Raw genomic sequence first — 26,647 nt, forward strand, 5'->3', positions numbered from 1 at the left:
AGTTAAATATCTTGATTTCGTTTCTATGAAAAGTCATTTAAGTTTATTTTTAAAATCTTGAACCTCTTGATTACATCTCTGTAATTAAAGTGAATAATAAAATTACATTTTAAATATTCCCTATATGAAGAATTGTTTATCTTAATATTTGCCTTTGTTCTTCCTGTCCTTCTAGAAATTACATGAGTAAAAATACATAAACTGGAGCTATAAATTTATAGTTTTATTAAATAAGTTTTATTTACCCTGATTTTCCATTTGTAACTGTTATGCTTTAGATTTAAATCCATGACCCATCATTTTTTACGTTTGTAGTCAACCTACACCACACTTTCCATATTGCTGAATCCCTAAATTTATATCACTTTTCAGGTGATTGAGGTCTGTTTATGTGCGGGGGACAGTTCCTTGGGTACTTTATCTTTTCCATCCAGCCAAACAAAGTCATAACTTCATATGCTGATACATTTAAACTTACAATAAAGGTCATGCTCCCAATTCATATTTATTAACTTATTTAGCATGGATTAGACCCAGATTCATATTTTCTTTGTTGACCATACTTTTAAGATTTTTTGGTATTTGCATTTTTTAAATGAAACCATATTTAAGTATTTTTATTTGTACTCTTGCTTAGTTAAAGTTAAAGTTTGACAGTTTGATCTAGTTCTTGCTATTACTGACCACTTTATTTTGGTTCCTCACTCAGTAATCCGGGATATACATTTCAGTAATTTTGTCCCAGAACAATAAGCAGCTCCTGTTGCTTTTACACATGAAGAACAACTTGGATTGCTTATAATTCTAGATTCACAAAATATTGCCATCAATAGACACTGTTGTACTATATTCGTGTTATAGAAGAGATATTTGTCATCAATTTAATGCTTGCCTCTTGAAAGTATACTATTTTTCCTACAAAAGTACTAAAATTAGTCTTATTCTTTCACTTTGAATGTGAACAGACACTATTCCAAAGTAAATACAGAGTTAATAATTAGATGTAATTGTTTTTATTGAAGTATAGTTGATTTAAGTTAGATGTTAAGTGTGAAGAGTACATTTAATCTATATGTTCACATCTTTAAATTTCAGTTAAGAGTTTAGATGCAATATTATTTCTTAGGTGTTATTTTTCTGTTTTCTTTCCACCTCAGGATCATCAATTATTCCTTCAGCAATGTCAATAGATGTTTGCTTTGCCTTTTTTTTTTTTTTTTAACCGTATCAATTACATTCTCTCCGTGCATTTTAAACTCTTAGGTAATTTCTCCCTCTGAATTCTGAGAGGGATTCTCAAATTTGTTAAATTTTCATTGCTGCTAGTACTCTGCATTCAAGACAATTTTAAGATCTGTTTTTTGGGTTTCCTTCTGTCTTTCTCTTATGTTAGACAGCTCTTTTTTCATGGTAGTCATTAACTAAGCATAGCTTCTCTCTATGTCTCATGCTTCCATCATAAAGGCCATTTCTCATTACATCTTGTAGGAGATGCCCAACAGAATTAAACACACACACCATTTCAAATTTAAGGTTTCTTTGAATGTTTCCTTTATTTTGACTTCTAACAATACTATTTCCTTTCCTTTTTTAATATAATATTTTTTCTTGGATAAAATGTCCTGGCTGTTCTCTTTTTTTCTGTTAAGTGTTTTGTATACTTAATTTTTCTTATATGAGGAGATACTTATTCAGGTCAAAGCACCTACATTATTATCAATTCATTTTCTAAAAGCTTTGTAGCATTCATAATATGTGGATAGAGAAAACATCACCAGCTCAAACTTATCACAGAATGAGTACCTCAACAATGTAGACAGTGAGTCATAGGGACTAAGGGTAAGAATAAAATTTGTTCCAGCTGTTGGTTTTTAAGCAATAAGATCTATAGCAATTTGGTAGTACCGTGTTAGTCATAGTTGAAATGCTCTGACACCTTACTTTTAAAATACCTATTAAACATTGCAAAATCTTAAACATTTCAGCAGCACTGGAAAAGAGTATACTGTAACTTTTTGGCACGGAGAGAAAATAGGGTTTATGTCGAGAAGTGGCAGGACCCGAGTGCCCAGCCCAAGCACCATCTAGGTCTTTGGTTTCCTTCTCTGTTGTTCTGTCTCACACACGTCCCTGCTTACTCTGACTGCTTTCTGTCCTAATTTTCATTTTTCTTCACTCTTTGTAACAGAAGAGCGTGCCTCATTTAGCTGGCAGCTCTTCTGTCGTCACATGAATGCCTTCCACTCCTCACCCTACTCTCTATCCTTTTCTGCCAGAATAATTCTCTCCTCCTGTTTTGACAGGGACTCTTGGCAGGGAAGCAAAAGACTATGAATGACTTGAGGATATACGGCATAATTAGTTGATTCAGTCCCTATGTGTTTAAGGTTTTCTACTTGGCTGTCATTGTGGTATACTTTATACCACAACAGCTATACTATCGTATCATAGTCCCAGTTGGTACTTGAAGTCTCTTGCAGTCATCAATGTCTAACGTTATTCAAAAGAGTCAACTGCTGACATGTTTTTTTCAATGGTTTATGGTCTAGTATCGCACTGGGATTGCTGTTGGTCAATTAAATGTTACTGGGGATTTAAGGCAGTGCATTGTCAATACCAAATAATTCACAGTAAGACAGCGTACCAAATTACCTTAATAACAGATACAGCAAATTGTTTAATGTACAGCATAAGCTCTTATTTCTAGGACTTTCCCTGTGGTATCCACAGGGGATTAGATCAGCAGATTAGCATTCCTAAAGAATATTAAGAGTTTTCTGAAAAGAAGCTGACCAGAAAAATACCTATTTTCTCTTCTTCTCATTTTCAGTATTAAAAATTAATGTTTCAAATGGCACTGTGCCACAGAAACACAATGTGAGCCAGATACGAGCTACATTTAAAAGAGGAAAAAGGAGTTTCTGAAATTAACTGTAATACTATGTTTTACTTGTAGCCTAACATATCCAGCATATCACCATTATCAATGTACAATATAAAAATGAGATAAACAAATGGAAAGATATTCCATAATCATGGATTAGAAGAAGTGTTAAAATATCCATACGGCTCAAAGCAATCTACAGTCAATGCAAATCTCTATCAAAATTCCAGTGACGTTTTCCACGGAAATACACCCTGAAAAACTAAAATTTGTATGGAACCACAAAAGACCTTGAAGAGCCAAAATAATCTTGAGAAAGAAGAACCAAGCTGGAGGCATCACACTCTCTGATTTCAAATTGTATTATAAAGTTATAGTAAGCAAATCGTTATGGTTTTGACATAAAAACAGACACATAGGTCAATGGAACTGAATACAGAGCCCAGAAATAGACCTACACATATATGGTCAATTAAGTTACAACAGAAAAGCCAAGAATATATGTTGGGAAAAGAAGAGTCCCTTCAGTAGATGGTGTTGGGAAAACTGGAAAGTCACATGCAAAAGAATGAAACTGGACCACTATCTTACACCATACACAAAAAATTAACTCAAAATGGATGAAAGACTTGAATGTAAGATCTGAAACCATAAAACTCTTAGAAGAAAACATAGGCAGTAAGTTCCTTGACATTGCTCTTGGCGATGATTTTTTGGATCTGACACCAAAAGCAAAGGTAACACAAGCAAAAATAAACAACTGAGATGACATCAAACTAAAAACTTCTGCACAGCAAAGGAAACCATCAACAAAATATCAATAAAAAGGCAACCTCTGAATGGGAGAAGATATTAGCAAATCATTAATCTGTTAAGGGGTAGTAACCAAAACATATAAATAACTCATAAAACTCTATAGCAAAAAACCGAACAATCCAATTAAAAAATGGGCAGAGGATCTGAATAGACATTTTCTCCAAAGAAGACATACAGATGGCCAACGAGTATATGAAAAAATATTCCACATAGCTAATCATCAGGGAAATGCAAATCAAAACCACAGTGACGTATCACCTCAAACCTGTTAGAGCAGCTGTGATAAAAAAGACAAGAAACATCAAATGCCAGGAAGGATGTGGAGAAAAGGGAACCCTGTGCACTGTTGGTAGGATGTAAATTGGTGCAGCAACTATGGAAAACAGTACGAGGTTCCTCAAAAAATTAAAAACAGAACTACCATATGATCCAGCAATCCACTACTAGTTATTTATCTGAAGAAAATGAAGATAGTAACAAGAAAATGTCTGCACCCTCATGTTTATTGCAACATTATTTTCAATAGCCAAGACATGGATACAGCCTAAGTGTCCATCAATGGATAAATGAATAAAGAAAATGTGGTATATATAAATATACACCGGAATATTTAGCCATAAAAAAAGATCTTGCCATTTTGGACCTTGCCATATTGGACCTTGCGCTCAAGGTCCAATACAGATGGACCTTAAGGGCATTATGCCACATAAGTCAGAGAACGACAAAAACCATATAATCTTACTTAAATATGGATCTAAACAAACAAATGAAGCTCACAGATACTGAGGACAGATTGGTGGTTGCCAGATGCAAAGGGTGAGAGCAGGCGGTCAAATGGGCTAAGGGGGTCAAAAGGTACAAACTTCCAGTTATAAAATAAGTCATGGGGATGTAGTGTGCAGCATGGTGACTATAGTTAATAACTATATTGGCTGCACCAATTCACATTCCCACCAACAGTGCAAGAGGGTTTCCTTTTCTCCACACCCTCTCCAGCATTTATTGTTTCTAGATTTTTTGATGATGGCCATTCTGACTGGTGTGAAGTGATACCTCATTGTAGTTTTGATTTGCATTTCTCTAATGATTAGTGTTGTTGAGCATCCTTTCATGTGTTTGTTGGCAATCTGTATATCTTCTTTGCAGAAATGTCTGTTTAGGTTTTCTGCCCATTTTGGGATTGGGTTCCTTGTTTTTTTGATATTGAGCTACATCAGCTGATTGTATATTTTGGAGATTAATCCTTTGTCAGTTGCTTCATTTGCAAATATTTTCTCCCATTCTGAGAGTTGTCTTTTTGTGTTTTCCATGGTTTCCTTGGCTGTGCAAAAGCTTTTAAGTTTCATTACGTCCCATTTGTTTTTTTTTTTTTTAATTTAAATTTTCATTTCTCTAGGAGGTGGGTCAAAAAGGATCTTGCTGTGATTTATGTCAGAGAGTGATCTGCCTATGTTTTCCTCTAAGAGTTTCACAGTGTCTGGCCTTACATTTAGATATTTAATCCATTTTTTATATTTGTGTATGGTATTAGGGGATGTTCTAATTTCAATCTTTTACATGTAGCTGTCCAGTTTTCCCAGCACCACTTATTGAAGAGGCTGTCTTTTCTCCATTGTATATTCTTGCCTCCTTTTTCAAAGATAAAACCCATGCACCAATGGGTATCTTATCTCTGTGCTTTCTATCTGTTCCATTGAACTATATTTGTTTTTGTGTCAGTACCATACTGTCTTGATTACTGTAGCTTTGTAGTATAGTCTGAAGCCAGGGAGTCTGATTCTTCCAGCCTCATTTTCCTTTCTCAAGATTGCTTTGGTTATTAGGGGTCTTTTGTGTTTCCATACAAATTGTGAAATTTTCTGTACTCGTTTGTGAAAAAAGCCAGTGGTAGTTTGATAGGGATTGCATTGAATCTGTAGATTGCTTTGGGTAGTATAGTCATTTTCACAATGTTGATTCTTCCAGTCCAAGAACATGGTATGTCTCTCCATCTGTTTGTATCATCTTCAGTTTCTTTCATCAGTATCTTATAGTTTTCTGCATACAGGTCTTTTGTCTCCTTGGGTAGGTTTATTCCTAGGTATTTTGTTCCTTTTGTTGCAATGGTAAATGGGAGTGTTTTCTTAATTTCACTTTCAGATTTTCATCATTAGTGTATAGGAATATAAGAGATTTCTGTGCGTTAATTTTGTATCTTGCTATTTTACCAAATTCATTCATTAGCTCTAGTACTTTTCTGGTAGCATCTTTAGGATTCTGTATGTATAGTATCATGTCATCTGCAAACAGTGACAGTTTTACTTCTTTTCTGATTTGGATTCCTTTTATTTCCTTTTCTTCTTTGATTGCTGTGGTTAAAACTTCCAAAACTATGTAGAATAATAGTGGTGAGAGTGGGCAACCTTGTCTTGTTTCTGATCTTAGTGGAAATGGTTTCAGTTTTTCACCATTGAGGACGATGTTGGCTGTGGGTTTGTCATACATGGCCTTTATTATGTTGAGGAAAGTTCCCTCTATGTCTACTTTCTGGAGGGTTTTTATCATAAGTAGGTGTTGAATTTGTTGATAGCTTTTTCTGCATCTACTGAGATGATCATATGGTTTTTCTCCTTTAATTTGTTAATATGGTTTATCATGTTGATTGATTTGCGTATATTGAAGAATCCTTGCATTCCTGGGATAAACCCCACTTGATCATGGTGTATGACCCTTTAAGGTGCTGTTGGATTCTATTTGCTAGTATTGTGTTGAGGATTTTTTCATCTATGTTCATCCATGATATTGGCCTGTAGTTTTCTTTCTTTGTGACATCTTTTTCTGGTTTTGGTATCAGGGAGATGGTGGCCTCGTAGAATGAGTTTGGGAGTGTTCCTCCCTCTGCTATATTTTGGAGGAGTTTGAGAAGGATAGGTGTTACATCTTCTCTAAATGTTTGATAGAATTTGCCTGTGAAGCCATCTGGTCCTGGGCTTTTGTTTGTTGGAAGATTTTTAATCACGGTTTCAATTTCAGTACTTGTGATTGGTCTGTTTATATTTTCTGTTTGTCCTGGTTCAGTCTCCGAAGATTGTGCTTTTCTAAGAATTTGTCCATTTCTTCCAGGTTGTCCATGTTATTTACATAGAGTTGCTTGTAGTAATCTCTAATGATCCTTTGTATTTCTTCAGTGTCAGTTGTTACTTCTCCTTTCTCATTTCTAATTTTATTGATTTGAGTCTTTTCCCTTTTTTTCCCTGATGAGTCTGGCTAATGGTTTATAAATTTTGTTTATCTTCTCAATGAACCAGCTTTTACATTTATTGATCTTTGCTATTGTTTCCTCATTTATTTTTCATTTATTCCTGATCTGATCTTTATGATTGCTTTCCTTCTGGTAACATTTGGGTTTTCTTGTTCTTCTTTCTCTAATTGCTTTAGGTGTAAGGTTAGGTTGTTTATTTGGGATGTTTCTTGTTTCTTAAGGTAGGATTGTATTGCTATAAACGTTCCTCTTACAATTTCTTTTGCTGCATCCCATAGGTTTTTGGTCATCGTGCTTTCACTGTCATTTGTTTCTAAGTATTTTTTTATTTTTTCTTTGATTTCTGCAGTGATTTCTTGGTTATTTAGTAGTGTATTGTTTAGCCTCCATGTGTTTGTATTTTTACAGATTTTTTCCTGTAATTGATATCTAGTCTCATAGTGTTGTGGTCGGAAAAGATACTTTATACAATTTCAATTTTCTTAAGTTTACCAAGGCTTGATTTGTGACCCAAGATATGATCTATCCTGGAGAATGTTCCATGAGCACTTGAGAAGGAAGTGTATTCTGTTGTTTTTGGATGGAATGTCCTATAAATATCAATTAAGTCCATCTTGTTTAATGTATCATTTAAAGCTTGTGTTTTCTTATTTATTTTCATTTTAGATGATCTGTCCATTGGTGAAAGTGAGGTGTTAAAGTCCCCTACTATGATTGTGTTACTGTCGATTTCCCCTTTTATAGTTTTTAGCATTTGCCTTAGGTATTGAGGTGCTCCTATGTCGGGTTCATAAATATTTACAATGGCTACATCTTCTTCTTGGATTGACCCCTTGATCATTATGTAGCATCCTTCTTTGTCTCTTGTAACAGTCTTTATTTTAAAGTCTTTTTCTGATTTGAGAATTGCTACTCCAGCTTTCTTTTGATTTCCATTTGCATGGAATATTGTTTTCCATCCCCTCACTTTCAGTCTGTATGTGTTCCTAGGTCTGAAGTGGGTCTCTTGTAGACAGCATATGTACGGGTCTTCTTTTTGTATCCATTCAACTAGTCTATATCTTTTGGTTGGAGCATTTAATCCATTTACATTCAAGGTAATTATCGATATTATTTTCCTATTACAATTTTCTTAATGGTTTTGGGTTTGTTATTGTAGGTCTTTTCCTTCTCTTGTGTTTCTTGCCTAGAGAAGTTCCTTTAGCATTTCTTGTAGAGCTGGTTTGGTGGTGCTGAATTCTCTTAGCTTTTGCTTGTCTGTAAAGGTTTTAGTTTCTCCATCAAATCTGAATGAGATCCTTGCTGGGTAGAGTAATCTTGCTTGTAGGTTTTTCCCTTTCTTCCCTTTAAATATGTCCTACCACTCCCTTCTGGCTTGCAGAGTTTCTGCTGGAAGATCAGCTTTTAACATTATGGGGAGTCCCTTGTCTGTTATTTGTTGCTTTTCCCTTACTTCTTTTAATATTTTTTCTATTTAATTTTTGATAGTTTAATTACTATGTGTTTTGGTGTATTTCTCCTTGGATTTATCCTGTATGGGGTCTCTGCCCTTCCCGGTCTTGACTATTTCCCTTCCCATATTAGGGAACTTTTCAACTGTAATCTCTTCAAATTTTCTCATTACCTTTTTTGTCTTCTTCTGGGACCCCTATAGTTTGAATGTTGGTGCATTGAATGTTGTCCCAGAGGTCTCTGAGACTGTTCTCAATTCTTTACATTTTTTTCCCCTTTATTCTGCTCTGCAGTAGTTATTTCCACTATTTTATCTTCCAGGTCACTTATCCATTCTTCTGCCTCTGTTATTCTGCTATCGATCCCTTCTAGAGAATTTTTAATTTCATGTATTGTGCTGTTCATCACTGTTTGTTTGCTCTTTAGTTCTTCTAGGTCCTTGTTAAATGTCTCTTGTATTTTCTCCATTCTATTTCCAAGATTTTGGATCATCTTTACTATCACTACTCTGAATTCTTTTTCCGGTAGACTGCACACTTCCTCTTCATTTGTTTGGTCTGGTGGGTTTTTACCTTGCTCCTTCATCTGCTGTGTATTTCTCTATCTTCCTATTTTGTTTAACTTATTGTGTTTGGGGGTCTCTGTTTCACAGGCTGAATATTCATAGTTCCATAGTTGTTTTTGGTGTCTGCCCCCAGTGAGTAAGGTTGGTTCAGTGGGTTGTGTAGTTTTCCTGGTGGAGGGGACTGCTGCCTGTGTTCTGGTGGATGAGGCTGGATCTTGTCTTTCTGGTGGGCAGGGCCTCATCTGGTGGTGGTTTTTGTGCGTCTGTGAACTTATTATGATTCTAGGCAACCTCTCTGTTAATGGATAGGGTTATGTTCCTGTCTTACTAGTTGTTTGGCATAGGGTGTCCAGCACTGTAGCTTGATGGTCATTGAGTGGAGCTGGGTCTTAGCATTGAGATAGAGATCTCTGGGAGAGCTTTTGCCATTTGATATTATGTGGGGCCAGGAGGTCTCTGGTGGACTAATGTCCTGAACTTGGCTCTCCCACTCAGAGGCTCAGGTCTGACAACCGGCCGGAGCACCACAACCCTGTCAGCCACACGGCTTAGTTCTGTGATCTTGGACCAGGCAGTTAACTTCTCTGTGCCTCAGATTTCCTCTCGTGCCGCACTTCCTCACCCCAGAGGCCCAGTGAGGTGCAAGAGAAGAGCTGTTGCTCACAGGCTGTGCAGGGAGGAAGCCCTCCAGGCTGGTGCAGGACCAAAGTCTCGATTAAATCTGTTATCTTCACTTTTTCTGTCTACCTTTCTGCTGCTACTCTGGTCTAGATTATCATAATGTCTTCCCTGGATTCCTACACTAGCTTTCAACTCATGTCTCCAGTTCCAGCACATACTCTACATTATAGAGTGGAATTCTAGAAAGAAAACTTATGTCCCTCTCTGGGTGAAATTTCTCAATAGCTTATTATTAAACTTACAGTTAATATTTGAACTCGTTACAGTGAGTTCAAATATTAACTACTCAAAGATGTAACGAAAAATGAAATTTATGAAAATTATTCTTACATTTCATTGAATATTAAAAAATGACATTTCATTTTGGATGCTTTATCATTATTGGCATTCTTTAAGCTATATATTAGATCTATTTCTTTATCACTATGCACAGTTAATGATTCATATTTGTGTGTACTACAAGAAATTTTGAATGTCAGTCAAAATTAAATATAGATAAAAAATGAATTTATGGAAAGAAAGAAGTCTTTTAGCTAACATTAAAAAGGATAAGTCAAAAATTTTAAATATAGTGTTCATATCTGCCCATTATCTTATTGTCAAAAAAAGAAATGAAAATGTTTTTGTGTATGTATGCATTACAGTAAATAGAGTAACTGTTTTGAATGAGAAGACTTATATGTAACATAGAAAATCTACTTAACCACTCAGTATGTGTGTGTGTGTGGTTTAGAAGCATATCTATACTCCATCTCACAGAATTGTAATATGATCAAATGAGAAAATACATTTGAAAGCATTTTCAAAGTTTTTAAATGAACTGTTCTAATACTGCCCGCTGTAATCACAAATAATTTTAAAGAACTGGTATACATTTTTAAAAATAAGTAAAATGAAACACTAGTCACAGACACAGTTGTTTGCTTTTATATGCATGAAGTAATTTGCAAAATTGAATTATTTTGTTCCTTTGGCCCCTGTTTCTGAATCATTTTTATCACCACTATTCTTTGGGATGTAGAGGTTTGCTTACAGAGTGACCCACTTTCTCCTAGCTCTTCTTTGGGACTATATTAGACCCTTCTAAAATTGGAAGGGTCACTCAGATATCACTACACAAGTTATTGTTTCAGCACAATAAATTACATTTTCCAAATTGCTGCCAATGGATCATCATTAATCTGGGAAAATGGGAAGTGTTTGGTGGTCTAATTACATATCTGATCCTTTTAAGATTCTGTGTGAATAAAAATATAAACTATATGTGATATATGGGTGTTTTAGTTATCAAACTAAAATCTAATAGCACAAATCATTTATACATTCATATGTAAAATCCTGACATGAGAATATGTAAGCAATCCTTTTCAAGATGATGTGGTAAGATTATGCATTGATTGTACTTTCTAGTCTAAACATAGCAGTAAGCAATAAGACCTGTTTTTAAAAAGTCGTTAAGAAACCTAGGCATGTTTAGGGGTACAAATAAAACATTCCATCGGCCAGAAACAACACAGAAACCCAAAATAGCAGTGTAGCTGCAGGCAAGAGTTTGCTTGTATCTGGATCCAAATGTGGGCCATGATGACTGGGAGTATGACTCAGAGGGGCAAGAACCAAACTCACCCCTTATAAAACAGAGTGGAGGGAGAGAGAAAGGAAAAACATTCATGGTAACCAAAGAATCCCCCAAATTTCTCATCATATCAAAAGCCTGTTACCAAAATTAATCAAGAAAAAGGAGGAAACATCCAACTAACTTAAAGATTGAAAAACAGAATATAACTACAGTTATAGTTGACATTTACAAAATACAACTAAAGATTCTGAAAAACCTTAATACATTAAAATTATAAATTGAGATATTTCAAATTTTCTGGAAAATAATTTCCAGTACTCCATCAAAAGTAAAAAAGAAACCTGATAGAGTAATTATTATTATTAAATACTTTGCTCATGCATCAAATTTCTTATTCCTCCTTGAAATAAATAAACCAAGTTTTACAGCTGATTTTTATAGGTGAGTTTTATCAAAACTGTAAGAAACAGATAAAAAATGTTTTAGAGAAATTCAAGAGTGCATTTCCTAACCTATGTTATGAGACAGGAAATTATTGAAACAAACTTGATGAAAATAGTATAAGTGAATTATAGATTTATCTATTATTATGGGTGAAAAAATTCTAGCTGATAATCTTGGCAAATGGAATATACAAGGGTTATAAAATATTCATCATGACCATATCGTGTTTATTCTTAGAATTCAAGGTTCTCTATCAAAAATGTATTAACGTATTCCACCACTCCAATTGAGAAAAATGGGATTATTACATAAAATAAAATCATTAAAAAATATTAACCCATATTCATGGTTAAAACTAATATAAAAGAAGTTCCACTATCCACTTAGGATTTCTACTTTAAAGTATCAAACATTGTTCCTCACAGGGAATCCTTTAACCTCCCGAGTTCAGAAACAAACAAAAAAACCCAAAACTAACCAGTAAATCTGCTATTCAATGTTGTACCACAGTAGGTCATAAATAAGCAAGAAAAAAATGGTGTAAATACTGGAAAAAAGAGTCAATTTTTCTGTTATATACAGATGAAATACACATCCAAGGTACAGACCAGTTGTATAAAAAGTTAAACAACTTTTCTTGATAAAAGTTCAACAATCTAAAAACATAAGAAAAAAGTTCCAATAATAATCCAAAATTTATGAACCAATAATTTAAAAGATGTCTTTGAATAAATCAAAACAACTTCTCCTTTTGAGAAGTTTCCAAAATTTTTTTAGGTGCTGAACGGGGCCCTGAATAAATAAGGAGCTCTATTACATCCATAGATAATATGTTATAATAATGCTGCCGTTTCTGTCCAGACTAATCTTTAAGTTTACGCATTTCCAATCAGAATATCAACAGAAATCTGCATGGAACTTGTCAAATTGTACTGATGTTCACATTGAAGAGAGTAAAGTTTCAAGAATAGCTATTTCTGACAGCAAATAAAAAAAGAGGTGCCTTCAATCATCATCAGATATTAATAATCACTTAAAGCTATGATAAGGTAATGGATGTTGGTTTCATAGATATTATGACATGTTTACTGACCTTGTGAAAAACTGTATAGCAAGCAAGTAGAATGTGTTCAACTTATTCATAGATAAACATTGTCTGAATAGTATTTCCTATTAAAGTCAAATATATCATAAGAATGTCCATAACATTTTCCTAGGAACATTTCTTTTAGCTATCTTAGAAATCACAAATTTAAAAACAAGATCAGGTGGTGGTGTTACGTCTTCTGATAATTTATATTACTTTAAAAATGGGGGCTTCCCTGGTGGCGCAGTGGTTGAGAGTCCGCCCGCCGATGCAGGGGACACGGGTTCGTGCCCCGGTCTGGGAAGATCCCACATGCCGCGGAGCGGCTAGGTCTGTGAGCCATGGCCGCTGAGCCTGCACGTCCAGAGCCTGTGCTCTGCAACGGGAGAGGCCACAACAGTGAAAGGCCCGCGTACCGCAAAAAAAAGAAAAGAACTAACACAGTGAACGTAACCAAATTCCAAAAGTCTTTTTTTTTTGTGGATGCCATGTTTTCAGTTTTGATAAAATAGTTATACATACATATATGTTATAGATAAATGGGGATGGATGGATGGATGGATGGATGGATGGATGGATGGATACACAGATACATAGATAGAAAGGTAGCTCCATGATTTCAAGGATATTGCTTGTCTCGCTCATTACTTTATAACAAACACTTAGAACAATGTCTGGAACACACAACATGTATAAGAAATATTTTCTTTGATAAAAAATCCTAGTTTCCCATTAAAGAAATAAATTATATACTGTTCTTAACTGTATCCCCTTTATTAAAAAACACTATCATGGCAGCTGGATTAGATAATTTTGTGTTAAAAATACATAAAAAGGGGTCATTCTGTGTATTTCCAATTTGCAAAAGGTAATTTTTTTGGTGGGGAAACTGAATAAGACATTTTATGGAGTAGAAACAAGGAAATGTTATCCTAATGTCAGTTTGCCAGTTTTTCTAGACTTGTAAGTTAATGAATCTTTGAAACATATACTATTCGGGTTGAAAATGTAATAGTATCTACAAGACCTATAGAAATAGAAGCACAATTTCTGTTTTTTTGTTTCTGAGTCCAGAATCCAAATGCTGTTAGTAAAGCCTTATATTTAAGTTTTGGAGGCAAGGTGAATATTGTAATAGGAAAGCTTTGACATTTTAAAAGATGGAATTCCAAGACAGCAAACAAACATTCTAATTTTTCTTGGGGGTTGTGTATGTATGCATGTGCTTGCATTATTTACAAAAAAAATGAGCTGGTAATCACCTTACATATTTATTCACATTTAATATTGATTTATATTGTTTCTCAATAGATTTTCTTCATCTTCCTCTTATTTTGGTTTAGAGAAGAAAAATTTCAATGTGAATGAACAAATCTGCTCTTTTCTATGTAGTTTATATATTTCTAAATCCTTTCTTATTTTCATGAATGAGATTATAAAATATGACACCATCCTGTGATTGTTTATTTTTTCATTGCACAGTGGGAAAAGGATATTGAAACCAAATTTCACCAACCTCATGAATGAAAAACCACATTTTACATTAAATCTTATCTAACTGCTATTTTATAGTATAGCTAAGTAACTCACAATCACAGTTATAGTGGAGCTACACTTTTAAGAGAATTCTTAATGCAGCTACCTAGAACACTTTTAAATGTTCTGTTTTCAGACATATAGAAATATACACACACATGTGGTCATTACTTCTATTCTTTTAACATATAAAAGTTAAGTAGAATTTGGTGAAAATAACTGAGAGGAAGCAAGTAAAAGATATAGACTTAACTAAAGATCTTTATGTATGTAGTATATATATAACTTAAGATGGATTAATATAATTTATCATTCATATTTTTGTCTTACATGGTATTCTGATTTACTTATATCCTCTAAATACTACTCTATATATTATCCTCATCTTTTTTTTTAATAATATCTTAGTTCACTGCTAGATATTTACATAGAAATATGCTTCAGAATGTGAAAGCAGGGCATTTTATCTGTTTAAGGGAATATCTCCCCATTTTTGTACCCACAGTGATTTCTAAAGACAAGAGAAATGGCCTTGATTTCAAGGGTAAGTGTCTAACTCTTCACAATGAAATATTGGCTATATTCCCTGTGCTGTATATTACAACCTTTTAACTTATTTTATACCTAGTACTTTGTACCTCTTAATCCCCCCTTCACCTATCTTGCCCACCCCTTGCACTCATTCTCATCTTTGGTTAACCACCAGTTTGTTCTCTGTATCTGTGAGTCTGTTTCTGTTTGTGATATTCATTTGTATTATTTTTTTAGATTCCACATATAAGTGAAAATATACACCATTTGTCTTTCTCTGTCTGACTTATTTCACTAAGCATACTATCCTCCAGATCCATCCATGTTGTCATAAATGGCAAAGTGTCATTCTTTTTATATGGTTGAGTAATACTCCATTGTGTGTGTGTGTGTGTGTGTGTGTGTGTGTGTGTGTCACACCTTTATCCATTTATCTGTTGATGGACACTTAGGTTGCTTCCATATCTTGGCCATTGCAAAAAATGCTGCTATGAACATTGGGGCACATATGTCTTTTTGAATTACTGTTTTCATTTTCTTTGGATAGATACCCAGAAATAGAATTGCTGGATTATCAAGGAAACACAAATCAGAACCACAATGAGATATCAACAAATACGTGTCAGAATGCCTACTGTCAAAAAGACAAGAAATAATAAGTGTTGGCAAGGATGTGGAGAAAAAGAAACCTAGTACACTGTTGCTGGGAATGTAAATTGGTGAAGCCCCCATGGAAAAGAGTATGGAGTTTCCTCAAAAAATTAAAAAAGGATTTTTTTTCTTTTGCTTTTTAAAACACAAACTTTTACATACCGACACCCAGTCCTACATTCCTTATTCCAGGATCATGTAAAAGTTTTTCCTCTTTAAAACAAATTTATCCCATTTGCTCTGATTTTCCCTAGCTTTTCTGGAGTCTAAATTTGGCCATGAATCTTATTTTCTCTCTTCATAGATTTTCTACATTTCTTTTTGTACTGGCTTCTTCAATGCTGCCTAGAAAATGTATATTTAAGTCTTAGAATTATAAAACCCAAACTTTGCTAGACAGATATTGCCTTCTTCTACAATTTCACTTTTTTTTTATCTTCCTTTCTTGCAAATTTCTTGGGCTAAATATTCTCTAGTTACTAATTACTGTGTCCAATTCCTCAATTACCGTTTATATTAATTTAATAAATGTTTCTGTAAGTCATCCTATGGGCTGAGCACTGCTTTAAGCAGCACTGTATTTTTAATACAGTATTGTACTTTAAGCACATTATATGTGTGTGTAACTCAATCCATCTGTTCTTAAATACCATGCAAACATTTATCTCTGATTATAAAAGTATGATTTGCTCATTCCAGAAAATCTTGGAAAACAGAAAAAAACATGTAAACACAAAAGTTATCCACAATCTCAAACGTCAGAAATACTGATAACATTTTGCTCGATTTTGCATAGTTTTGCAATTGTCTGTGTGTATGCATAGGTTCATTTTGTGTACTTATAATGTGTGTAGATAGTTAGATGATCATAAGAGCTAAAAATTATATACTCTCTGTTATGCATTGTTCTAAGTAGAATTCACCCATCTAATCTCAACATCAACCATATATTTATTTTCACCATTTCACAAAGGAGGAAATTGAGGAAAAGAGAGGTTAAGTAATTTGCTTATTAAATGGCAAAACTGGGATTCATATTCAGGCAGCATGACTCTGGAGTCCAAACTCATATATATAATGTCTATTCTACACAACCTCTCTCTGGGGATACACACACACACACACACACACACACACACACACACACACACACACTCTCTCTCTCTCTCTCTCTCATACATATGCTAAATATATACCTATATGTTAATTACATGATTATGTATATAGTATAACCACAATTATGATGTCTATGTGGATTTGACCCTGCTTTTTATTCAAAATTATGTTTTAAATATTTTGCTATTTAAAATTATTAAAACACCATTTTAATGGATTCATAATATTCTAACGTATGATATTATTTGAAGTTATTTTCTATTAAACATTTTTCTCCTTTCAGATCTTTAAATATTGTACATATTAATGCAATAAACATCTATGGATATAAATTTCTGCTCTAATTTTTCATTATTAAGAATACTCTAGAGACAGAGGAGACAGATACAGTCACTGATGTTTGGGTGTGTTAGTGAGTCAATATGTGTGTGTGGGGGTGGCAAGGCATCCAAAAATAGATGCAAATGTGAATAAGATTCCATGTTATTTTGACAGGAAGTGTCAGGATACTGTATAGACAATAGTGTGAGAGTAGAAGCTACTTTATGGTTTCTATTATTTGTAATAATATAAAAATATCATAGCTAAGAACTATAGTTTGGCCAGGAAATCTAGAGGGCTTCTAAAAATTCCTTCCGGGGATCTTTGTTTGGAAAGGAAAAATGACCATCCATATGAATAATTTGATAGATGTAGACTATTCATTCAAATAATCCTAGCCTCACTGCTAATTTTGTTTTCTTCCACAAATCACTTGGCTTCACTGAAGGCTGAGGCCAAATTAGCTGCATATTATTCAACCTCTCTTGCTTTTAATGTAGTGAATTTCTTCCCTTTCATTTTCTTACTCTGTGCTTGGGTTTTTGGTAAAATATTCTACTGCTTTTCACTTTAAATCGTTTCAACACCATGGATAGTTTATGCACTTTGGTCTGACTCCAAGTCGTCACTGAAGTAAGATTGCCGGGGACGAGTAGACCTTGAGGCTAACCTGATTTTTGTGGCTCACTGCATCCTTATTTCTTCCCAGGCACTGCCTCAAGGCCAACTGGATTTGGAATGATATACTTACATAATTCTGATTTAATTTTTCTTATGGGAAATTATGCAAGTTCAGGAGCCCTACACCCTTTTACTGAAATAATTATTTTCAAATTCCATGAGAGTGTTTTCACAATTCAAGGGAAATAAAACATTCATTGCAAGACTAATGTCCACCACTAAAAACTTTTTTGAAAGGGGATGTTTAATTTTTTTCTTCATATGCTTCTTTTTTTGTAAAGGGAAATGGTGTTTATGTTCAGAATCATGAAGCAAGAAACTATTCCCGATTCTTACATACTAAGCTTGCAAAGGAAATGATGCTTTATCTATTTCCTTAAGTATATTACTGCAGTTAGACATTCTGATAGCTTTTTATTATGGGTGAGAATCTGATCAATGTGTTTTAATGTCTTCAGAAGGGAAGCTCCCATCTGTAAGGAAATTACATTGTGTCATGACTGAGCATACAGAAATTATTTTTCAGAGAAAAATAGAGAGAACTACAGAACTACAAAAAGAATTCATGTATTCTGGATCAAACCAAAGGAAGGGATAACTTGTGGATGTCCCATTAGAACAGAGGACCTCATTGTTAATCTTTATAAACCCACTTGCTCAGCCTTCCAGAATCATTCTAATTACTACTCATCCCTCTCCTAGTTTTATTTCCTTTGTCCAAAATATATAGCCTTAACATCAGAAATACTTAAATATTTCTTGTATCAAAAGATACTATTTATTTAGTGTTAAAACAAATTCTAGCAACAATGAGTTTTCTTCAATCTAAAGTGAAAATTAGTAAAGAATCAAGGTAAAATTGAAATTGATAAAACATTAATATCATTAAAAATACATCATTTTTCCCCTTTCTTGTTTGTTTCTGTCCTGGGGGGCTGGGAAGACCAGTTAGCATAAATTGTATCCTATCCCATTTTCCTTCTGCTTTCATTTCTGAAAATATTTCAACAGTCCCACCTCCATATCTGTTTTAATCTGTTCAGGCTGCTATAACAAATTACCACAGACTGGGTGGCCTATAAACCAAAAAAAAAAAAAAAAATTTGTCACAGTTCTGGAGGCTGGAAGTCAAAGATGAAGGTGCCCACATGGTCAGGGGAAGGCTGTCTTTCAATGACAGACTTCCTTTTATATCCTCATGGGGTGGATGGGGCTGGGAGCAATGTGGAGTCTCTTTTACGAGGGCACTAATCCCACTCATGAGGGCTCCACCCTCCTGCCCTAATCACCTCCCAAAGGCCCTATCTTCTAATACATCACAATGGGCCTTAGAATTCCAGCATGTGGGGCTTCCCTGGTGGCGCAGTGATTGAGAGTCCGATGCAGGAGACACGGGTTTGTGCCCCGGTCCGGGAAGATCCCACATGCCACGGAGCAGCTGGGCCCGTGAGCCATGGCCCTGAGCCTGCGCGTCCAGAGCCTGCGCTCCACAACGGGAGAGGCCACAACAGTGAGAGGCCCGTGTACCACAAAAAAAAAAAAAGAATTCCAGCATGTGAGTTTTGGGGGCCACAAACATTCAGACCATAGCAATATCTTCCCTAAATCCAACATTCCTTGTTCTACTCCTGTCTTACCTCTCAGCACCAGCATTAAACATAGTGGTATCAAAGAGTCTGCAAAATGCCAATTAAGGTTTGAGCTCAATATAACCATCATTTGAGGTCCAAAAAAGAGATGCCAAAAGTGTAGGTGAACAAACTCCTGCTATGTTCTGACACCACTGCCTCTGCATTTATGCATTTCTTCTCTCAATGCAGCTAGAACTCACAGCACCTCTGTTGCAGGGTCCCAGGCACATCTTTTGACTATTAGCTTTACTCCTGCCTGTATGACGTATTCAGAAGTTCAAGTAGTCTGTTGTATGTATGTATAAGATTATGTTTTGTTCTGATACATGATTTTAGAGAGAGCTAAAATCCAAAGATAAATATATTTATCTACAAAATAGATAATTATAAGCTAATCTATGCAGCAGTGTCCTGTAGGTTATTTGTGCCAGATTCCCTGTGGGAGAATGTTTTCTAGATGGGATATTAGTTGTTCCTGTGAGTGCAAACATGCTAAATCTATAGCAAAATTTAGTTTTACCTTGACTCATGAAGGCAATAAAGGAAAGAAATTATATTTCTGTCTACTTTGTTATTATTGTGGCTTCTTATGTGCATTAACAATCATTTTTCTTTTATTTTAGGTGATGCCTTTGGCTAGAAGACTGTCATCTTGCAAAGTTTAGAAGTGGAATAGAAAAGCTTAAATACTGTCCATTTTGTGATTGTTACCCTGGTTCTGTTTTTGTCTCTGTCCTATGGAATTGCTACCTTTCCAACTTCACTATTTGTAGATCATGAGTGTCAAATAATGTTCCCCTATGCAAAGATTTTTCTCTTTTAAGATAACCTAAGAATTCAGGTGAAGTTATGTTCAACTGTCGAGAGTTTTTCTGTATGTTTAATGATTTATATTAGTATCTCAATAATTAACTTTATTGTTATTATCTCATTTTCTATCCTGTTTTATGAAGGGTACCATGGCTCTATCCTATTGAATTTTTTTTTTTTTTTTTTTTTTTTTTTTTGCGGTATGCGGGCCTCCCACTGCTGTTGCCTCTCCCGTTGTGGAGCACAGGCTCCAGACACACAGGTCCAGAGGCCATGGCTCACGGGCCTAGCCACTTCACGGCATGTGGGAACTTCCCGGACCGGGGCACGAACCCGTGTTGCCTGCATCGGCAGGTGGACTCCCAACCACTGTGCCACCAGGGAAGCCCCCCTACTGAATTATTTTAATCATCTTATTCTGCTTGGAAAAGCAGATATTATGTCCTATATCATGTGGCATATCACATTTATATATTTAAATGACTTTAAGGCTGTTCATATATTGATTTGAAAGCAGAGTACGGTTGACTTGGTATTTGATTATATACGTGTATATTGTTTACCCAATGGATAATCATGGCTTCCATTTCTCTGCCTTCCCACTAGATCACTTAATGATGAGTTGAGGTGACCCAAGGGTGTTTCTGGAAGTTGTCTCCAGCTACACGTGCCAAATACAAGCATAAAGCTCACTGTATATTTATAAGTATTCTACTAGAAAGACTCACAAAAAATGTATTTATATGCCAAGGCTTGGGAACAAGGTTTCATACTAAGAATTCGCCTGGTAACCTAGTTAGTCCTCTGTATGCTTTTCACACCTGCCATAGGCATGAAATGCCTATGCAGCAAGGTGACTTCATTATATAACAATACCACTTTGCAACAGACTTTAAAAATAGGCATCCTTATTTAACTCCTTCTGTGTGCTGTCCACTGCACTTGGTGAATTTCCTGGGGTACGGTTATTATCTATGTTATGTAGACAAACAAATCAAGGTTCACACATGTACTGGAACTTGTCCAGTTACAGATGGGTAGAACATCGTGGGCCCGACTTTCAAGCACATTTCTACCAGACCCTATGGCTCATTTTATACTCATTTTGTTGCACTGCAACCCTGGGCCCTAGTATAAAGACTCTGCCACGTGAGGAAGAATAGTGGGAAACCTGATGCTCAGTTTTATTTTTATGAGAGGTATCCCTGTGACACGGTAGCCACTGAATTAAGGAAATCTACTTTTGATTCAGAATATTTTCTCATAATTGCAAACAACCTGTCATCCCTCAATTAAAATTAGACTTAGCTTCTCACCTATGATTTTGTTTACCTTGCTTGTAAACCTACAAAATACATTTAATATTTAAAAATACAAAAATGTATATGGTCTTTTGGGCTTCCCTGGCGGTGCAGTGGTTAAGAATCTCTCTGCCAATGCAAGGGACACAGGTTCGAGCCCTGGCCTGGGAAGATCCCACGTGCCACGGAGCAACTAAGCCCGTGAGCCACAACTACTGAGCCTGAGCTCTAGAGCCCGCAAGCCACAACTACTGAGCCCACATGCCACAACTACTGAAGCCTGCGCGCCTAGAGCCCGTGCTCCGCAACAAGAGCAGCCACGACAATGAGAAGCCCTAGCACCGCAACGAAGAGCTCCCCACTTCACCGCAACTAGAGAAAGCCCACACACAGCAACGAAGGCCCAACACAGCCAAAAATAAATAAATAAATAAATGATTTATTTTTTTAAAAAAAATGTATAGTCTTTCGACATTAAGGTTGCATAATGATTTTCTTCCTTGAAATTTTAACTGTTAAAATATAAACAGTTTATATTTTAAAACTGTTAAAATATAAACAGGTTTATGATTAGTAATTTTAAGAGATGGTATTTTATCCTTTACATTGTGAATCCTTGATGGTTTGCATTAATTCACGCATTTAATGTTTATTTTTGAAATTTCACATTTTTATATATGATCTACTTAAAAGCATAAAGTTTTATCAAGGAAGTTACGCTACAGATTTTTAAAAATAAAACAGCAAAATAATTAAATTATATGCAGTTTATATGCAGTTTAAGTAAAAGGAATTTTGGAAATCAATGGGTTTTGGCCAGAGAAGTTTTGAATTATTATTGATAAAAATTATGAATAACTTTATTAGTTGTGGTATTATTGAGCACTTTTTAAGGACCATAAACCAAAGATTGGCTTGCTTATTCAAAATTTGACCACCTGACATTTTTTCTTCAGTAGTATAATACCAAAATATATATCAACATTCTTTTCCATTGGCCAAATATAAATCCTCCCTTCCTTGTGGCAAAGAGTGACCTGCTATTTTCGATGCCAACATGAAGTCCCTCTCAATGTTATCAACACACTCACACACATTTTAAAACAAACAAACAAAAACTAACCTTGAAAGGTTTAATTTTATAAGCCACCATTCCATACTCACTTCTGTTTGGAAATGTTAAGAACTCTTAACAATTAAGTCATTTGTATTGTTGAGACTGTGATTTCATCAGTCTTGTTCTGTGACATACATATTGTCATTTTCAGCACTATTGGTGGTATTGCTAACCAAGAATTTTTAATCACATTCGTACTTCCTCCAGCAAAGAAACAATGGGGCTTTGAGGGATGGTGTTTATATTATGTGACCATTTTAAGGGTCATATTTCCAAAAAAAGAATCTCAGAGTCACCGTCTTTATGCTCATGAAACAAATAAAAATTTTTCTAATAGTCTCACAACTGTATCACATTTTCTCTAATAAACTGAGGACATAAAGCAAGCATAGATTTGGGAGTCCAACACAGCTATTTATTACTTAGAAGATGTATGATTTTGAGAAGTTATTCTTAGCTCCTGCTTCTGTATCTGTAATATGAATATTATATCTATTATATTGAATTATTTTGACAGTGAAATGTGTAAAAATATATAAAATTTAGCATAATTTTTAGGACATTGAAGGAACCCAGTACATTTTAGTTTGCTGTTGATTACTTTGAGGAAAAGAATCACTCTTATATCTTAGCCAAGAGCTGGTGAAAATATTTGAAATATTCGGTACAGTTATGATAGATAATATTCTTTAGGGTTTTGACTTTTAGAATATGCCTGTATAGACAGGAACAAAGACACAGACGTAGAGAATGGACGTTAGGACACGGGGAGGGGGAAGGTTAAGCTGGGACGAAGTGAGAGAGTGTCACTGACATATATACACTACCAAATGTAAAACAGATAGCTAGTGGGAAGCAGCTGCATAGCACAGGGAGATCAGCTCGGTGCTTTGTGACCACCTAGAGGGGTGGGATAGGGAGGGTGGGAGGGAGGTGCAAGAGGGAGGGAATATGGGGATATATGTATGCATATAGCTGATTCACTTTGTTACATAGCAGAAACTAACACAAACTTGTAAAGCAATTATACTCCAATAAAGACGTTAAAAAAAAGAAAATAAAAGAATATGCCTGTATAAATGTATTTTAAAGCATGGTCTCTTATTGAATTTAATCCTATATTTATAAACAGTGTTTCTATATTTAAAATCAGCTACTGATAATGATCTGGCCAAACCATTGACTCATATGTGCAGGCTTAATTTTTAATTCTACAAAAGGGAGGAACGTATACAGGGAGATAATTAAAATAAAATAGGAGTCTTGCTTACACGACTCATATAGCCAAGAGATACTAAGTCTTCTATATTGACAAAAGAATCAACATAGTTGATGTAAGACAGTTAAGAATTAAAATCAAATTTGCATGATCGTTCTCTCTCTAGCTACTATGTGACCTATTATAGCTTTTCACAGCAGAAAATCAAAAAGTATGAAGCAAAATTATTTGAGTTTGCCAGGTGCATTCTTGCTGAATCAGCCTACTTGGTATGATGCCAATTTCTACTGTTTCTCACTGAGGAAAAATATGCCTAAATAAAATGTTAGTAATGTTTAAAAGGAAAAAACAGACCTCATCATCTAAACTCCAAAGTTATGACTAAGAAAAGATTTTGCCACAAAAATAAATAAGAAAAAAGAAATGTTAACTTTAAATAAGTATACAACATTGAAATTACAGGATCATTTTTAACCCAAAGAGCTTATTATGGAATTGCTGTATGCTGACAATACAAAAATAAATAAAACACATTCTTTGTAGAGAAAGTGTTCAGGAAAACTACAGAATGAAAGTGACAACTGGCTAGTCTTTGGGGATGAAGGGGCAATCACCAGGTAAGCAGGGTTGGGAAAGGCCTTTGAAGTACAGGAAGTACTTCAATTTGTTGGAAAAAGTACATCGAATCATGGAAAGATCTTAGACTGAGAAGTCAGAGTAGACATATGCTTTGGCGATTAAATCATTTAGTTTCCTCATCTACAAAACTGGGTTAATAATAGTTGTCCATGCAGCCACTAGTAAGTAATAGCCAATAGTGTAAAAATCATCTTGGATATTAGACAGATCTAGTGAACTGAAGTGTTAGCAGGAGATTTGGTGCCCTGTGTCTTATCAATCAACACGTGTATTCCCTATTAGATAACTATTTTTAAGGAGAAGAAAATATTTTGGAGAAAGTCTGACCTGAGTTTGAGACCTGCCCCTGCCTCCTCCTTGGCTTGTGTGACCTCGATTCCTCACCCTAAAAGTGGGAAATAGTTTGGCCCATTGTCCCTTTTCAATAAATGTTAGTTCTTGTTGTTAGTATTCAAAGAATTATATTATCCTAGTGTATAATTGACAGACATGCATCAATTCTGTTCCTAGTTGACTCTGAGAGCTTGTGCCCCATTCTCACATGTGACATAAATAGCGAAGATGGCTTATCCAAAAAACTTGGAAACATGCTGTCTGGAATCACGAATTTAAAATTATCATCAATAGTGTCACGGTGCCGTAGAACTATATTCAAGACACTCATTTGAAGCACTCAAGGGGCTCCTTTGCTGGTAGAAAAGAGGAGTTATACAGGTGTATACATTTCATTCGCATTCAAGCAACTCTGACACAAGGCAGAATGAGAAGAGGTATCACAGAGAAATAGGTTATTGTGTGGCAAATATATGGAATAGGTGTTGTGGGAATTCAGAGACAGGATGATCTAGGTGGAATGGATAGTTTTGGACAGGATCTGTGGAGAAGGTGAGATGGGGCTGGGCACTTAAGTGTCAAAAAGTTTTGGGTAAATGAAAAGATGGGACCTTTAGCAAAGACAAGAGGAGAGAATGCAGAAGCATGACAAGGGGACAAGAGATAGTTTCAATGTGATGTTGGAGGAATAGTAGGGCATGCGGTTGGATGGATAGAAAATTAAAGGCATATGGTGGAGGTCACAGATCATTCTGCTTCTATGTTTGGGCTAGGCATCTCTCCAAAGGCTTCTGGGAAAAGAAGAAGGGATGCTTCCTCCCCAAATAGGCAGGCTGGAATGGTTTGCAGTTCTAAGCTACCCTAATGGTAATACGTTAGAATGTTCATCAGTTCTGGAAGTTGCCACCAACTTCTTTCAGTTGGGAGCTGTTCTGTACAAGACTCTGAGGTGTTCTTCTAGGTATCTCCAGAAGATACTTTCCTGTTTGTTCAAGTCTAAAGCTGTTCAGCCGCAAAAATACAGACCCTATCAACTCTCTTAGAGAAAATGAAAGTATTGTATCAATCCGAAATTAGATTTGAAGAGGAAAACATAATATAAAATGATTTTAGAATAAAATGTATCTCAAACTAATGCTTAAAAATGTTGCCCATTTAATTTTTATGGCTTGAGAAAACTACCAATTTCAAGTGTAAAATATTTATTAAGGTATTTCTTTATTTTTGTTCATTTCACCCAAGATAAGGATTCTCAGATTTGTTTTTCACGGTCTGGCCCATGGAGAGTAAAAAGAGCAGAAGCAGTGGCCTTCACCTTTTGTTACTGAGTGGAATGGAGAGAAGAAAGAAAGATTAATGCCAGGTGTGTCCCAGAGAAACAGTTCAGGGGTCAATTAACCAATCTGATTGTAAGAGAGAGACAGAGACCGAGACCCCAAGACCATGAGAACACAGACCACACATCTTGCTCATCACAGTTTATCCAATGATAAGCAGGATGCCTGGTCATAAAAAAGCAACAATAAAGAGAGGGCGTGGCAAAAGTGGAAGAGTAATCATAATCTCAACTGATCTCTGAAAGTATAATGTGTCTATTGAATATGGAGTTTGCCCAACAGGCTGGTCAGATTAAGTTCCCTGTTCCATGGGAAATAAAACAAGTGCAAAGAGGAAGAAGCACGTTGAGTACGACTCAGAATGTCTCCCCTAACGTATATATTACACAGGTTTACAAAAGAAGAAACTCATACTTAGAAAGATCACCTAAATTCATGATATCATATTTATTATGTGTTTAGAAAAGTGCCTGTCACAGAGGAATCCCTCAAAACTTTAAAAAAGTCATTCCATAGAGCTAATGTTCTGGGCTTAGGTTTTTACCAGAGTCAGTGTCCTTCCATCCATGTCTGCTGCCTCCCTCTCAGAAATCGAAATATAAATGATGTCTCTGAACACAAAATGCTCTGGATTCTAGACTTCAAAATTAGATATCTGACTTCTATAGCCAAAGA

General features: G+C 35.2%; 1 protein-coding gene across 7 annotated transcripts in view; it reads left to right on the forward strand.

The window, feature by feature from the left end:
• The window catches only part of CCDC102B (coiled-coil domain containing 102B), a 268,909-nt gene extending 245,560 nt beyond the window's left edge, over positions 1-23,349 (forward strand). For 5 of the 7 annotated variants that reach the window (XM_073790811.1, XM_073790809.1, XM_073790805.1 and 2 more), the window contains 2 exons: positions 14,791-14,829; positions 15,364-16,860. In XM_073790811.1, coding sequence (XP_073646912.1) covers positions 14,791-14,800 — 10 coding nt within the window. In that variant the 3' untranslated portion in view covers positions 14,801-14,829; positions 15,364-16,860. Of the gene's footprint in view, positions 1-14,790; positions 14,830-15,363; positions 16,861-19,839 lie in introns of those variants that run through there. The other 2 variants (XM_073790810.1, XM_073790808.1) reach the window with 1 other exon arrangement.
• Positions 23,350-26,647: the final 3,298 nt, after the last annotated feature.

The sequence above is a fragment of the Tursiops truncatus genome, chromosome 13 (assembly GCF_011762595.2).
Source record: "Tursiops truncatus isolate mTurTru1 chromosome 13, mTurTru1.mat.Y, whole genome shotgun sequence".
NCBI lineage: Eukaryota > Metazoa > Chordata > Mammalia > Artiodactyla > Delphinidae > Tursiops > Tursiops truncatus.